Below are 16,482 nucleotides of genomic sequence, written 5' to 3'. Positions count from 1 at the left end.
ATAGCAAAGAACAAAACAGCTTAATAAAAGTTTAAAGCTTTTTAACTTACCATTGTAGAATAGGAAATTCTGTCCTTCGAGAGCTTTTTTTCAGACAAACTTAGCAGACAAAATATATACTTTTTTATTCTCTTACAGCTTAATAGCTGATAAGTTTTCAATATTGTTTTAAAAATTATTTTTTATTGAAAATATATTAAATTATTTTTAAAAAAAAATAATTTCAACATTAATGTTTTAAAATATCTAAAATTATTAAAAATAGAATTTAAAAAAATTTAAAAAATTTAAAAATACTTTTATACTATTATTACTCATGGACATAGAGGGAATGTACAGTGTAGGTTTATGTTTTGAATGTTTATTAAAGTGTTTGGATTTGTTGTTGTGCTGCTGCATTACTATTCACATGAAAAAATATTTTAAAGTGTTTGGTTACTACTAACTATATTTTTTTATATGGATTTTTTTTTAAATTAAGGTTAAACCTGAGTTTTTAAAAAGCAAAAAATAAATATCTTTTGTTATCGTGCTTTTTTTTCTCATCAACACTATATAATTTTAATTAATATTGCAATACTTTTTCATTGGAGAGCCCATCTTCCCCTCTGTTTCTAATTTGTTTTGATATCTTTGGCCTGGACAACGATTTTGTTGAACACCTTATCCTCATCCAATATCCTTTCCAAACAATTCAAGTAGTCTAAATTTACCATGTGCAATGAATTCTTTGATTCTATTGGATTCTTTTCAAAAGTTTTCCCCAGTTTTTTTTTAATCTATCGATGTTGAGGAGATAGATATCTTTTTTTGCTTATTATTCAGTAGCCATCTTTTAATTAAAAGTAGTTGTGCTCTCTCCTCTAAATTTCAGGACAACTACTATAAGATACTTCGTTGTATTGGTAATTACATCTTAATATAGTTATTGAGTGGTTATATTTAGAGGTAATTTGCTTCGTTGTACTGGTAATTACATCTTAATCTTGTGTTGTTTTTAAACCGAGGGAGAAAGAAAATGAAAAAGAGGCAAATGAGAGACTAAAGGGAAGAGAAGATTTGATGCTTTTTATCCATGCTTGAAAATGATACCCTTTAAAAACGAGTATAAATACAAATTAAATATGCTTAGTTTTTATTGGTCGGTGAAAATTCAGGCAAGTTTTTATGTAATAATGGCAACAAAACATATATTATTTATTCTATTATAATTTATTTGTATAAAACTTTTTTATTGAGTGGTTATATTTAGAGGTAATTTTTGTATATGTTTATTTAAAAAAATTAAATATGTGGATGTTTAGTTATATCAACGGCACTATATAACTATATTAGAAGAAGATCGCAGGATGATGAGATTTTTTTCAAATATAATCGCAATTTTAATTTTATTTTTTACTTCACATTGTACTTCGCTCAGTTATTCAAGGATTATAAAGGCTTCCACGTATGAGATTTATAGCCAATAAAATTACAAATAGTTTTTTTTTTTTATATATATATATACTTTTAGGTAATTTTACAATCAAACCTAATACAAAAAATATATTAATCAAACATAAAAAGTTGTTTTTTTAACCATATTTTTAATTAAATATATCAAAATTTAAAATGGATCTTACATAAAATACTTTTTATTAAACTATTTTTTTAAAATTATAACTACAAAAATAACTATAATACCAAACAGAGGCCATATACCTATACAAGATTGCTATTTTTTTTTTGATCGTTAACTTAAAGCCCGTGGAATTAGTCGTGGTGCGCGCAAGCTGACCGGACACCCACGTTAATCTAAAAAAGATTGCTATTTTTATAAGGACATAAATACCCTCTTTTGTTTTTTAATATTACAATGGTAGCACTTTAAAAGGTCTGCTATTTCCGTCTAAAACCCTAAAACCAAAGCAAGCAAAGCTTGCATCTTTGTTTCACTCTCGTTTATAAACTTCTCTTGTCCCTTGAAGTAGTAAAGGAGCCGCCTTTCGTAAACTAACCATGCCTAAGTCTAAGCGTAACAGGCCAGGTTTGTTCTGCCTTTCTCATATTTGCACATATACGTGACTGTGACCTATCTTGTGTGGGCAATTTAGTCTATGAGAGAAAAACTGGCTCGTGGGTGTCTGGGATTTTGTTGTTTTAGGCTTAAAAGACAACTGAGTGTAACTTTGTCTGGGTGATAGCTGTAGTTTTTGGGTTTAGTTTGTTGAGTAATTGTGGGGATTTTGAACTTGTTTTGATCAACTTTTTTTTTTAATTGGTGTTTCAGTATTTTCGATCTTCAGCTTGTGCTGCTTTTGAATTATATAGGCAAGAAAATCTGCGTAATTTCATGCTTTATGTTGCCGTTGGAAAAAAAAGAATAAAAAATGCTTTTGAGGTCATAGAAGATGAGAATTTGCAATATGGATGATCGGTTTTGTTATTTATAGAGGTTTCGTTGTGTGATATGCAGTTACATTATCAAAAACAAAGAAGAAGGGGAGGGAGCATAAAGAGTCTATAGTGAATTCGATAAGGGATGCTGTGGAGAAATACAATTCTATTTATGTGTTTAGTTTTGAAAACATGAGGAATCTCAAATTCAAGGAGTTCAGAGAACAGCATAAATTAACCAGCAGGTAGCTTCTGATTTTCTTTTTGTTTCTTTTTAGCAGAAGACAAGCCACCCGAGATTGTCTTCTTTGTATTAATGAAACATGAGGAATCTCAAATTCAAGGGTTAGATAGTTTGCTTCTGGATTGTTGAATGAAACTCCTTGTGTTGTTTGGGGATGCCGTTTAACTATATGTGATTCAAGATAGCCATCTTCTTGAATGAAACTCCTTGTGTTTTTGTTTTCCTCAAAAGTTTTCCTCATTTTTTTTAAACAATTTAGTTCATGGGAATTTCAAGCACTTGGCTCTTCAACATCTTACCAATTTGTTGAGCACTTGGTTTTCTATACATAACCAACTTACTGTTATGGTTTTGTCAGATTCTTCCTTGGGTCAAACAAAGTGATGCAGGTTTCTCTGGGCCGATTTGCTGCTGATGAAATCAGGCCGGGTCTTCACAAAGTTTCTAAGGTAGCATGAACATATACACAGCCATAGTTTCACATTTTTCTATCTTGATAAAGAATTCTGATGACTTACATTTTCTTTATGCATTTTTTCTCTTAGCTTCTATGTGGTGATTCTGGACTTTTTCTTACCAACTTGTCAAGAGAAGAAGTTGAAAGGTAACCCTAGTACTTATTGTGATAAATGTTACATCCTGTACTCTATTGGGTTGTTTGGAAATAGAGGAACCAAATAGAGGTCCTGGTGTCTTGCTGTTATTGGAATTATTCCAGTCATCTTTTTGATGAAGTAGAAAGGAACTTCAATTACTCAAATAATTTTTATTTATGTTATTATTTGAATATAAATAAGAGGAAACCTGATGTTCCTCAGTGAGAAAATGATAACCACTCACATATGTAATGCCTTGTTACCTGTGACAAAAGGGCCATATTCATAATCTGGTTCTATAGATGTAAGGCAGTGCCATATGTAATGGGTCAGCGGGGGGGCATATACACTGATCATTTATAATATAACACTTCTAGTTCTTTATTGGGAGCTTGTACTTGACAATATGTTTATGGATTTGGTTGAATTTCTGGCAATTTTGTGCACCTATTCTGTGATAAAAATACAACTTCATGAGTTAAATGTTTTTAGTTGTTTTTTTGCAGGTTGTTTAATGAGTATAAGGAATATGACTTTGCTAGGACGGGAACCACTGCAACCGAAACGGTATGCAAAATCTTTTATGGCTGGCAGTAGACTTACATGCTGGTTGAATAGGTTGAACCTTGCCTTGCTGCATTGAATCAAATAGCTAGATACATGCATGCACATGTATAATGATTACTATATATACATACCCTTTTTGTAATTGACTAAGGAAAATATCATCGTGGATCTTTAATTTGCTTTTCAGTCTGTCCTTTTTTAACATCCACTTGAAGTCTCCAGTTTGGAAACAGTCAAATTTTTTATTTCATCTTCATCAAAATATAAATGCGTAGTTTAGATGCGTTATAAATCAATGACCTCCTCTTTTGCACTGTGTATAAGTTCTGTAATTCTAACTTGGTACTGGGTTTTACAGGTGGAACTTAAGGAGGGTCCCCTGGAACAGTTTACTCATGAGATGGAGCCCTTTTTGCGCAAGCAAGGGATGCCTGTTCGGTTGAATAAGGGTGCACAATTGCTTTCTGCTATTTTCTGTCTCTTGCACGCACGCACAACACACATGCACAAAGGACTTGAGGTCTGTTATTAATTTTATCGTGGTCTGCAGGTGTGATAGAGCTTGTTTCCAACTTTGTTGTCTGTGAAGAGGGGAAGCCTCTCTCGCCTGAGTCTTCTCGCATACTGGTTAGTTCTGGCATGGCCTTTGACTTTGCTTGCTAGTTAGTATGCTCACAGTGTGTTTTCCTTTTCTTCTGGTTAAAGATACGTGGCTGATGTATTTTACTTATTTCAGCGCTTGTTAGGCACCAAGATGGCCACCTTCCGACTTCACTTAATTTGCCGATGGAGCCCTGAGGATTTTGAGCTTTATAGAGAAGGTCTGGATGAATCAGATGTTGAATCAGCATAAACCTATGCAACTCGTTTGACTATTTGCAATGGTATTCATGTGAAATCAATCAAAATCGTTGAGAGAATACCTGTATAATTGAAGTTAATTGCAGTAGGTGTTGAATTTTTGTAGTTCAAGGTGATACAGGAACAAGATCCTTTCATGTAAGTTTTGGTGATCGAAGACAGCATGATATTTTATTGTTGAGCATGTTTTATCTTTGAGCTAAATTACTGTAACATTGTTTTTTAGAAGTGTTTTTGAAAAAATATATTAAAGTAATATATTCTTTATTTTTTATTATTTTTATATCTATGTGTTAAAATGATATGAAAATACTGAAAAAAAGTAATTTGAAGGAAAAATAAAAACAAAAATTTTCATTTATTTTTTCAAAATGAAAAAACAAAAATAAACTAAGAAGAAGAAAAAATCATTTTATTAGGCATTTGCTGCCTCAAAAAATGTTCCTAGGCCCAAATGCTTGCAATTCACTTGTATTTTATTCATTTTAAATCAATAATTAATTTCTAAAAAGTGATCATGTGTTGAAATTTCAATATCCTAACCCTAAGGAGCAAGAGAGTTAACCCATGAATGGGAAGAACACAAATAAATTTCTAGTAAGTAATCACCAAGGAGCAATAATGAAGGAAAGGGGAATTGAAGAATAAAACAATTAAGCAATACCATTCCCCAAGAAAAAAATAGCACCATCAACAATACATTATATGAAAATTAATTTAGAAATTAATTAATTCCACTAATTTAATTTAACTAGCTTTCAATTCGTTTTTCTTAGTAATTCTAATTGCAAAAGAACACTATACTAAATATTTTTAAATTAATTTTTTGTTTTTTTCAACAAAATTAATTCATGGTTTGTTTCTCATATTGGGTTTGAATTCAACCATGAATAATCAATCTGGCTAATTACTTCATTGAGAAGGAAATTAGTCTCTTTACATGAAAAATTGTTGAGAAATATCTATATGGGAGAAGAAAAAAAAAGAGAAAATAGAAAGAAAAAAAATTAGTTTGTGTGAAAATATCCTTATTAATATTGGATAATCTTCTCTCAATTTATCACAGGTGATAGTGTATTGATTTTCTCTCAATTTATCACAGGTGATAGTGTAATTACACAAAACTATGGGGCAAAACGTGTAATTTAAACAAAAAAACCTCAAAAAAATAGACCTTCACTGTGTTCTCTCATTCAATTCTCCACAGACAATCTTCTCTGGTTTCTCTCTCAGCATCCAGGTCCTAACCAGACTTTCTTAAGCTCCATTCATCAAGGTAATCCATTTTCTCTCTCAATCTATCCATTTCAATACCTTCTCTCAAAACCCTAACCTTTTTGGCTTTTTAATGGACTTTTCCTCCCGAGGATTCTTTGAATTAATCCTTCATTTTAAAATTTTTGAGATTTTATTCAGCTTGGTACTTCAGAATTTGGATTATAGGCTTTGATTATGGCCTTATGATGTATGTTTGTATCTTTTTTTTTTAATCTGAATTTAGATTATCGAACGTTTTTAGTTGATGGGTTTCAATTAAATCTGAGAGTTTCCATGTAAATATTTTGTTTTTAAGGCACCCAATTAATATCTAATTCATGTGAAGATTGTTTTTTTAATTACCCAATTAGTATCTTTTCATGTCAAGATGGTTTCCTTGGGTGCCAAATTAGAATTCTATGACTCTTACTGTGAATTGGGCTGTTTTTTTCCTTCTGCATTTAATGACTGAAACTGGGTTTTTTTGGCTAGGCCCTATTGTTTGGTTATTGTGTTTATTCAATACTTGTTCGATGTTGTTTATGTGTAAACATGATGGATTTGTGCTTGCGCTTAAAAAGATTGGGATTTTTTGTTGTAATTTGAAATTTAAGGATGACGATGGAAGAACCATTTCGACCACGTGAGAAGCTATTAGAGAAACAGAGATATTTCCAAAGCATTCACAAGCACACATATTTGAAAGGACCTCTTGATAAGATCACCTCTGTTGCCATTCCATTAGCATTGGCAGGCACCACACTTTATCTTATTGTGAGTGGTCTAGCCTGTTGTTTTATGTACCAACTCTTGCTGATGATTTTCCATGCCTTAAGATGAATTTTGAACATGTTATCTGTTTTTACTTCAGGGGCGAGGAATCTATAATATGTCTCAAGGGATTGGAAAAAAGGAATGAGGAGGCAGTTTGTGTCACGATCGGTTTTATGTTCTTTGTGCTCGTGTTTTGAAGGATTATTTGCATAGCATATGGATAGTGTTGTTTCTAGGGTTGTTGTTAAATAATTGCATGGTGGCTGGCTGGCTGCAGCTACCAATGGAAGTAGAAACTTCACCGGTGAAGTCTTTGTTCTCTATTTAACCTTTAATGCCTGCACGTTTGAATTTCAGGGTTTCCCTAGTTGTTTGGACCTCTTTGCTAGCTCCGTGTATTCTCATTCAATCTCTCTCTCTCTCTGTCGTTGCATTGGAAGATAAGATAAGATGGGGAAAAAATCTCACCAGGCAATCATACCTTGCTTCTTACTTGTTGTGACTATTTGCGCGAGTTGCTGAGCGCTTGGTTAGGTTTAGATTTCTTGTGCGTTTTTTAAGAGTATGTGGGGTTCAGGTCGACTCAGTCATCTGAGAGACAGTTATTTGAGCTGTTAAGCTGTTGGACCAAAGCCCTCACTGAATTCCTTACAGGGAAGACTGAAAATTCTGTAGCCATTATTCTTTTGTACCTTTCCCAATTTCTTGCATATTTCCAGGCTTCTAAGCTGAAAATGGGGTGCTGATGTGCACCCAGAAAGAAGCTCATTATTGATGACAGGGAAGTGCAAGGACCAGAGTCGTGGTGAATGCCAGTACATGAAATAGCCCTGTCAAGGTGAAGAGATTTTTCCAATATATTTCTTAATCTAGTCATGGAAGTCGCGCGTCTCAAACAACCCCTCAATCATCTACCTGGCCTCCTGTTGTTTTTTAGCTTGAGTAGCTGACGTTCGTGATTCAGGGCAGGCTAGATGCATCATATGACCTCATATAGGCTAGAGAGTGAGGATCCAAAAGCCACTCTATCTCCCTAAACAGGAACATCTTACAATTTTGTTAGATGTGTATGCATTGCGTTGCACGAGTAGTATATGATATGAGTGACTTCCATTATGTTAAATTGAAAAATGTTTTTCTTATTTTCGATTTCCCAGGCCAAGAGTATGAGTTGGATACTCGGGTTACATGTTAAGTTTTGTAACTACAAGCAAAACAAAACAGGACTTAAACTTGGGTCAATGTAGTTTAAGGGCGCATTCAAAAATATAATCGTTGTGTTTGAAAATATAATTGTGGTTGTTTTGTAATATTTTATTTGAAAATTTATTAAAATAATATATTTTTTATTTTTTTTTAAATTATTTTTTATATCATCATATTAAAATATTTTAAAATATAAATTAAAAGTATTAATTTAAAATAAAAATAAAGAATTTTTTAAAAAATATTAAAAACACTTTTAAAGCTTTAAAAAAAAAATATTAAAAACACTTTTAAAGCTTTATTGTCACGTAATCATATCCCTAGGCTTCAACAGGTTTCATACGGATTTGGTCTATACATTCTTATATTCTGGATCAAGCCCTCCAGGTTCATGGATGGCTTCAATAGATCAAAATTTGCTGAATGAGACCCTTTTGAGAGGATTTAGATCCCATCATTAACGTCCTGCGGCTTGTTCAAATTGGAAAAGAGAATTTGGCAAAAGTAAATGATGCAGGACAAAGAGAGATTCGAAACTAATAAAGAAAGAAAGAGAAGAAGCTATGAAGATAAGCCAGACAAAAGAAAAAAGGAGCTGAAGAAGAAAAAAGATGTAGGAGGAGAATTACAACTTGTAATCTATATATATATATATAGTAAAATCCTAAAATAACTCATTTTTTTAGTCAAATGCTACCTAAAACTAGACTGAAGTTCTTAAAAAAATAGTATTAAATTTAATAACAAAATTCATTGAAATAAATTAAATAATCTGAACTAAAAAACATAAGTTCTTGATTAAATGAAAAGGCTACCCTCTATTATTTATGATTATATACTTACAAGAATCTTGTGTAGGATCTAGTATCTAGTACCTAGTATCTGCCACTAATTTTTGTTTTTTTGGAAAGATATAAAATCACAAATTCTATGTTGGGAATCACAATCAATCAACTATCTTTTAGTTTATTGTGATATTAGAGTGGGAACTGATCAAGCAGGCTCAAACTTCTATCTTTGAAATTGTTAGAGTTTAGATTAAATTTGTGTAACATAATTCAAAATTTAAGTTAAACCTTTGAATGTGTAACATAATTCAAAATTTAAGTTAATCAAAAGAGTAATTTAAAAATAATTATATTTTAATTAAATTGATATATAAAATAAATCAAGTTGTTTGATAGAATTAATTCTTACCCAGTTATTTATTAAATTATATTGGATTATATTTTTATATTAACTGATTAATAAATTGATTATGAATTTTATTGAAGTTAGATTTGTTTAACATTATTTTTAAATTTTAAATTTTTATTTTTTAAATTATTTTAACATATTAATATAAAAGTAAATTTTAATATGTAAAAAATATTATTTAATACATTAAAAATTATATTTTGAAAAACAAATTCTGCCGATCTCGCTCAGCTCATCATGAAGGAATGAACAAGCTGACAATTAGTGGCCCTTTAAATGTTTTGACCTCAACCTTGTCGCGTGGAATGTGGATCCCACCCGGCACAGAAAACGACCGTTGCACACTCTCCCTCGAAGTCCTCAAACCCTAACAAAAACAAACTCAAAAACTACAAAAATGTTCTCTCTTTTAAGAAAAACAAATTCAAATTTCAAACGTTCAAAATCCTGTAATAAAGAAAAGCTGCCACCTTTTCTAACTGATAATCTCCTTCCTTCACTCTCTCCACTCTATGAGTCCATCTTGAGAACTGGACTCTTTTCTTCCATTTCTAGCGCTGTACATGGCTCCACTTCAAATTCAATTTCTTGCACCATCAAGACTCTAGCTTTCTGTTCCATTGAGGACCAACCCATGATTTCTGCTTTGATTCTTTGTGACCTTTCTTAGCCTCTTGGTTGAAGAAAACCCATTTTTGAGCTTCGAAGAATTTATGGGTTTTGATTGATTGTAGGTTGAATGATCAGAAGTCCAAACCCTTTTTTGTTTTTTGTGTAGGTTTTATAGAGGTGAAAGTTTGATCTTTTTTTATTCAACAAAATGAGAGAAGAAAACACAGTTGAAACTAAATCGAAAGCAGTAAAATTTGCTGATCAAAACCAAGCACCAAAGCCACAAAACATTAAAGGAAACAACAACAACAATGGTTCAAAGATCAAGTCTTCATGGGGTTCACATATAGTAAAAGGCTTCACAGCAGATAAAAAGACCAAAACGCAAACAGTCACAGTGACAGCCAAGAGACTTCCACTAGCAAGCTCGGAGACCACAAAACAAAAGAACTCTCTTGTGAATTCTCATTCAAGAGTCAAGAGATCACTTATTGGTGATTTAACTTGCTCAGTTACAGGAAGCCAGGCGCACCCACAAGCCTACCAGGCCAATCACAGGAGACAATCTTCAGGGTCAAGAGATTTGTTTGTGGAATTAGACCAATTAAGGAGCTTGCTTCAAGAATCAAAAGAAAGGGAATTTAAGTTACAAGCAGAGCTATCAGAGGTTAAGAGGAATGTAAGAGTAGTGGATCTTGAAAGGGAACTTGAAGCTAGAAGAAACGAAGTGGATGAGCTTTGTAAGAGAATTGGGGTTTTGGAGTCTGAAAAAAGTGGTCTTTGTGAACAAGTGAATGAGTTGTGTTTGATTTCAGAGAAGAGAAATGAAGAGGTATTGAAAAGGGAAGGGAATGAGAGTTCAGTGGGGAATCTTGAAATGGAAGTTGTGGAATTGAGGAGATTGAATAAGGAGCTGCAGATGGATAAGAGGAATCTTGCTTGCAAGCTCTCTTCTTTGGAGTCTCAATTGGCTTCTCTTGCCAGGTCTTCTGAGGTATAAATATTCAATTCTTGTTCCTTTCGTTCTGTATGCTTTGTTTACTTGATGATAAAATGTTGTAGTAGAAAAGAAAATGAAGTTAAGTTTTTCAAATTTAAAAGTTTTCAGCATTAGGGACTGGAAAGAATAATGATTTGAGATAAACTAAGTAGAATCTATGGTTAATTGATTTAGTTTGTTTCTAGAAAACAAAATAGATTTAATTTGGCAATGTTTAATTCCATCTTGATATTAAAAGTTCAATTCTTTTGGCATTTTTTAATCCTGGCTTGACGATGGCAAGCTAGTTCTTTGATCCATGCTGTAGTCTACATCCATTGTTAGTTACTTTTTTATGATGGGTTCCAGAATTTAATTGGAAAGCAAACAGTGGGCCAATGATGTCAAATTGTTGGAATTCTCCTTTCTTTTTGCTTGAAGAGACTAAGTTTAACATAGCTAGCCAGGATTCATTACTAAACTCTCTATTGAATTTATCAGAGTGATGTTGTTGCAAAAATAAAAGCTGAGACATCTTTGCTAAGGCACACAAATGAAGATTTGTGTAAACAAGTTGAGGGTCTACAGATGAGCAGATTAAATGAGGTAGAGGAGCTAGCTTATCTGAGGTGGGTCAATTCATGTTTAAGAGATGAATTGCGTAATTCATGCTCAACGATGAATTCTGACGAGGTCTCAAGCCCCAAATCAGTAGAGAGGAGTAATGAATCTGCTGGCTCAATTTCTTGCCAGAGTAATGACTCCTTAGAAAGTAATAGTAAAATGAGACAGAATTTTATTAAAAAGTTGAAGAAATGGCCTATTACTGATGAAGATTTGCCAAATTTAGAATGCCAAGATAAAAATTGGGTCCACTCGGAAGATGGGAGAAGTCCTAGAAGAAGACACTCTATAAGCGGATCAAAGCTCTGTTTAGAAGATTTGGCACCGAATAGGAGAAGGCAATCTGATGTTTTTATGTGTATAAAGGAAATGGAAAACGAAGTAGAGCTTGTAAGTTCCGAAAAGTATGAGTTGGATATGATGCAAAGACCCCAAATCCTTGCAAACTGCCAAGAGACCAACAAAATTGTAGGTCCATTAGATGTCGAGAAAAGGACTTTGCGTGTTCCAAATCCCCCTCCAAGACCCTCATGTTCTGTTTCTACTGGACCTAAAGAGGAAGTTCAAGCTCAAGTTCCTCCCCCACCACCGCCTCCGCCTCCCCCACCACCGCCTCCGAAGTTCTCAGTGAGGAGCACTACAGCAGGAGTGGTGCAGCGAGCACCTCAAGTTGTAGAGTTTTACCATTCATTGATGAAGAGGGACTCCAGAAAGGAGTCTTCAAATGGAGGAATCTGTGAAGCCTCAGATGTTGCGAATGTTCGGAGCAACATGATTGGTGAGATTGAGAACCGGTCATCACATTTGCTTGCTGTAAGTGATTTCTGACTTCTAATCCCAAGGTCAATGACAAGTGATTTCATTGAATAGCTTGGATGCCCTTTCATTAAATCGCAGCTCACTATTTGTGTTAAAAAAATGTTGAATTTTATTGCGTTACTATGAATAGAGAGGAATGGAAAAAGTACTTGTAAGCTGGCAACATTCTAGGATTAATTTGCTGCTGTAAGAATGCAAGTATTGTTTTCTTTTCAGACTATTGTCAGATGGATATGAAATGAAAGAAACAGTTCTGGATTTTTTCTTTCCATAGAGTTTGACATTTCTGCGCGGTATAGAAGTTCAAATGCTTAAAAGTGATTCTTTTTTTTTCTCTTTTTTCTTCCTCTCAGATTAAGGCAGATGTTGAAACTCAAGGAGAATTTGTCAATTCTCTGATCAGAGAGGTCAATAATGCAGTTTACCAGAACATTGAAGATGTTGTAGCATTTGTGAAGTGGCTTGATGATGAACTTGGCTTTCTAGTAAGTTTTTCCCGGATAGAATAACTTATTTGTAAAAGGATTCCATAGAATTCTATTGCCATAGGCAACGAATAAAGCAAGTTAGGAAGAAAACCCACAAATGCTGTCACGGCTCCGCAACTGCTATAACACTTTTTACAGCATGTACTTGATATACTTTGAAAGCATTTACATGGGCTACAATCACCTTGAAAATCCATGAAACATGGAATTTGAAGTAGGGAACTTCTATATGCACATGGGATCCATACTTCTCGAGTTGAATTAACAGGGGAAAATAGTACACAGTAATGACAAAAGGATTTCATATCATCCTCGTAATCCATTCGTTTATGTGAAGGTGGATGAAAGGGCAGTCCTGAAGCACTTTGATTGGCCAGAAAAGAAAGCTGACACATTGCGAGAAGCAGCATTTGGGTTTAGTGATCTCAAGAAATTGGAGTCTGAGGTGTCTTACTACAAGGATGATCCCCGAGTTCCATGTGACCTTGCTCTAAAGAAAATGGTTGCTTTGTCTGAGAAGTAAGAATCTGAAATTTTGCACTGTGGCAGATATATAGTATTCACTTTGTGGCGAATCTCCCGTTTATAGATATATATTAATTGGATATCATCTGCAGGATGGAACATACAGTTTATAACCTTCTACGAACAAGAGAGTCCTTGATGCGCAATTGCAAAGAATCCCAAATTCCCTCGGATTGGATGCTTGACAATGGGATTATTAGCAAGGTAAGCTTCACTAAGTCACTCCATTCTTTTTTTGTTTAGTTTTTAATACTATACAAGTTAAACATTACAAGATTTAGGCCAATAAAAGAAAAAAAAATGAATTATGTTCCTTCTCCTTCATAAGAGTATTGGATCAAAGTACTAGAGGTGAACAAGCAGCAAAGCCTGGTATTGATATGAAAAGAAGTGGCGTTTGGATTATTAGAGTTGAGGAAAAAATTAGTCTCAACAATTTAAGATTTTATACTTACTGTTAATGCCAAACCTACATACGACTCTAGGCTTTTACTTTCCAAATGATTTCTGGAAATGGTAAATCTACATATGACTAGGGTTTTACTTTCTAGATGCTTTCTAGACATTTTCTAATAACAGATCTTCCCTGCCAATCCTTTCATGCTTCATTTCAGAAAAGAGGTATTTACTGACTTTCACGTGGAAATGAATTCCTAATTTTGTGTTGTAGATAAAGTTTGGCTCAGTTAAGTTGGCGAAGAAGTACATGAAGAGGGTAGCCACGGAAATCCAGTCTAAGGCAGCAGCAGCGCTAGAAAAAGACCCAGCTCTGGACTATATGCTGCTTCAAGGGGTTAGATTTGCTTTCAGAATCCATCAGGTTTGTACCGTGATAAGCATTTTAATGGCTGTTCATTTTATATTTTCTTGTTCTATTAAGCATCAATAAGATGCCTGTTTGTGCTAATGGAAAGTAGCATTTAGAACGTGATTGTTGAACTGAACTGTCTGGTTTGGTTGGCATTTACTAAGAACATAGATAGGGGTACAGAAACAGCTGAGACTAAAAAAAGGAAGCGGTATGGCTGAAACATCTAAGTAGTGTTCATGAAGGGGAAATAGAACGATGCATGGCAAAAGTTATTGATTTTTTTCTTGCGTTATGCAGTTTGCTGGAGGATTTGATGCAGAAACAATGCATGCATTTGAGGAACTTCGCAACCTTGCTCACCTGCTTAACAAAAAGTAAAGATGAATGGTGGGGAGTGGGAGCAATTCGGGCTTGCCATCTCAATAAGCTTTACTTGGATATCTAATCTATATAGTGAAGATCTGGCTGGGGTAGTGTATGTATGGTGTGGTTTGCTCAGGGTTTTAAACAGTTGAAAGTTGTACAAGTTTTGTGTGTAATATAGGAAGCAATTTTGTTTGTGCTTTTTACTTATTCTTAAAACAAAGGAATGTAAAAAATTTGATGAGAAAGCGTACAACTGTTCATACTCAAGTTTCTATCTGGAAGGTTTCTGTCAGATTTGTCCACTGAAGCCACCCTCGCTGTTTTCTGGGCACACATGGCGGTCATGGACAGTTTCTTGGAGCAGTTGCTCTTGTTCAGTTAGCTCCTTGGCTTGTTTTGAATTCTCTAGACAAATAACTAGACAAGGCATGCAAATTCTTTAGATCATCCCTCTGTCTGGAAAGCTACTGGTCAAGCAAGCTTGGGAAGTTGATGTTCAAATTCAGAAAAGGGCTTCTCCAGATTACTGGAGGCTATCAGATTCTTGACATTGGGACTGGGGATCTTAAGAACTCACATCCAAAATGATGATACAGGAACTTACAAATAACATTTGAATTTGAAGCTTTCATGCTTCTTGGCCGTTGTACATTTTTTTCAAGTTCAAGTTCATCAGAACCAAGTCAAGATGATGATGTAACCAACCAATCAACCAACCCTTCTTCTCATGCCAATGTTTTTCAGGTTCAAGTTCCAGGAAACTTCATCAGAACCAAGTCAAGATGATGATATAACCAACCAATCAATCAACCAACCCTTCTTCTCATGCCAAAAATCTGTCAGGTTGGAAGGAATTGGATTTCCATCTCATTGATCGAAAATGGAAGCTAGCTCCATGTCAAATTGCCATTGAAGGCAACAGCAATGACAGATGATCCAAAGAGTAAAAACAAAGAAAAGGGAAATCACCATGGATAGACTATTCCAATAACCATTAGACACTATCCTTGATGCATGGGTGTCCACTGAAAATCCAGTCATGGACCAGAGAACTAGGCCAATGGCCTGTAGGTCAATCCGGTAAACTTGAAAAAAACAACAGTTCAAAACAATGAAACTGTCTATAACAAGAACAAGTGAAAATATTAGTATTTTTACTGTTTTGGCAAAATATATTAAATTAAAAAACAATAAAAAATTATTAATTTAATATTTTTTAAAGAACAAACCCCTTTTAAAGAATATCAATCTATCATTTTTTACTTATTTAAAAACCCACAGATGATTTTAATTATTATTTTTTATAAAAAAAATCTCAGCAAAAAAGCGGAAAAAGAAAGGACCCTGAGGGATTTGACATTTGACAAGATGTAAGATCACAAGCAAGCAACTTGGTGGCCAGACCAGAACAAAACAAGAAAGAAAAAGGAAGGATGGATCTTCACTGCCTGGTCAATCAAATTGATTTTGCTCCTTCAATTCTCGATTTTACCCTTCCTCGAATCTTTCCTCTTTTTAACCCTACCTTTCTTCTTACTTAAATAATTCAGATTTCAAAAAAAAAAAAATTAAAAAATAACACGTGCAGAAAAAACTCTTGTAATTAATCTCTGCGGGTGTCTTTGCTTGCACGGCCACGCAATGTTTTTAAATTTTTTTTATTTTTTTAAATTGATTTTTAATATTTTTTTACATTATTTTAATGTCCTGAAATCAAAATAAATAAAAAATCTAATTTTTTTTTAATATATTAGCAAGTAAAAATACAAACTAAACACACATTAAGATTTGAATTTGTATTACATAAAATATTTTATAGGAAAATATTATTTATGTTTTTTTGAAAAAATATTTTTCATAAAAATGTTTTTATGTATTTGTCCCTAAAAGTATTTTACAGGGAAACAAATCAATATAAAATATTTTACAATTAATTTTTAAACTTAATTTATTTGGAATGAAAAAAAATAACTCGTGAAATTTTATGAAATATTTTATAAATAATAATTTATTAATAATATCATTCATCTATGTTAACTATTATTTTCATCTCATTATCACCATTTTTATTTCAATAACATCATTATTATCACTTTCTTTTTCACTATCATTGTCATCTCATCAACATCAACACTATTATTATTATTATTATTATTATTTTACTATTTTGATCACTATTA

At 33.2% G+C, this 16,482-nt stretch overlaps 3 protein-coding genes across 3 annotated transcripts; all 3 read left to right on the top strand.

Moving 5' to 3' along the window:
- The first annotated feature begins 1,885 nt into the window (after positions 1–1,885).
- Positions 1,886–4,855, top strand: LOC105136775 (mRNA turnover protein 4 homolog). The gene is made up of 8 exons (XM_011042244.1): positions 1,886–2,026; positions 2,456–2,621; positions 2,979–3,069; positions 3,166–3,224; positions 3,723–3,783; positions 4,142–4,232; positions 4,334–4,410; positions 4,520–4,855. Exons 1-8 carry the CDS (start codon positions 1,999–2,001, stop codon positions 4,634–4,636), a joined length of 690 nt encoding a protein of 229 aa, XP_011040546.1. The 5' UTR covers positions 1,886–1,998; the 3' UTR covers positions 4,637–4,855.
- Positions 4,856–5,765: 910 nt separating this feature from the next.
- On the top strand, positions 5,766–7,063 carry LOC105136774 (uncharacterized). Its single transcript, XM_011042243.1, has 3 exons — positions 5,766–5,920; positions 6,516–6,675; positions 6,773–7,063. The coding sequence occupies exons 2-3, from the start codon at positions 6,517–6,519 to the stop codon at positions 6,818–6,820; spliced, it is 207 nt and encodes a 68-aa protein (XP_011040545.1). The 5' UTR covers positions 5,766–5,920; position 6,516; the 3' UTR covers positions 6,821–7,063.
- Positions 7,064–9,476: 2,413 nt separating this feature from the next.
- On the top strand, positions 9,477–14,602 carry LOC105136773 (protein CHUP1, chloroplastic-like). The gene is made up of 7 exons (XM_011042242.1): positions 9,477–10,684; positions 11,171–12,106; positions 12,466–12,597; positions 12,938–13,119; positions 13,218–13,329; positions 13,796–13,945; positions 14,234–14,602. Exons 1-7 carry the CDS (start codon positions 9,899–9,901, stop codon positions 14,312–14,314), a joined length of 2,379 nt encoding a protein of 792 aa, XP_011040544.1. The 5' UTR covers positions 9,477–9,898; the 3' UTR covers positions 14,315–14,602.
- Positions 14,603–16,482: the final 1,880 nt, after the last annotated feature.

Source organism: Populus euphratica, unplaced genomic scaffold (genome assembly GCF_000495115.2).
Source record: "Populus euphratica unplaced genomic scaffold, PopEup_1.0 scaffold62.1, whole genome shotgun sequence".
NCBI classification, from domain to species: Eukaryota; Viridiplantae; Streptophyta; class Magnoliopsida; order Malpighiales; family Salicaceae; genus Populus; species Populus euphratica.
Note: the sequence above shows the minus strand (reverse complement) of the source record. Positions and strands in the feature narration are given on the sequence as shown.

Bases quoted from the DNA above. Each gene is read 5' to 3' on its own strand.
- LOC105136775 (XM_011042244.1), top strand. From the start codon at position 1,999: ATGCCTAAGTCTAAGCGTAACAGGCCAG. The intron at 2,027-2,455 runs GTTTGTTCTGCC...TGTGATATGCAG, and splicing joins GTCTAAGCGTAACAGGCCAG to TTACATTATCAAAAACAAAG. The intron at 3,784-4,141 runs GTATGCAAAATC...TGGGTTTTACAG, and splicing joins GAACCACTGCAACCGAAACG to GTGGAACTTAAGGAGGGTCC.
- LOC105136774 (XM_011042243.1), top strand. From the start codon at position 6,517: ATGACGATGGAAGAACCATTTCGACCACGTGAGAAGCTATTAGAGAAA. The intron at 6,676-6,772 runs GTGAGTGGTCTA...TTTTTACTTCAG, and splicing joins GCACCACACTTTATCTTATT to GGGCGAGGAATCTATAATAT.
- LOC105136773 (XM_011042242.1), top strand. From the start codon at position 9,899: ATGAGAGAAGAAAACACAGTTGAAACTAAATCGAAAGCAGTAAAATTT. The intron at 12,107-12,465 runs GTAAGTGATTTC...TCTTCCTCTCAG, and splicing joins GGTCATCACATTTGCTTGCT to ATTAAGGCAGATGTTGAAAC. The intron at 12,598-12,937 runs GTAAGTTTTTCC...GTTTATGTGAAG, and splicing joins ATGATGAACTTGGCTTTCTA to GTGGATGAAAGGGCAGTCCT.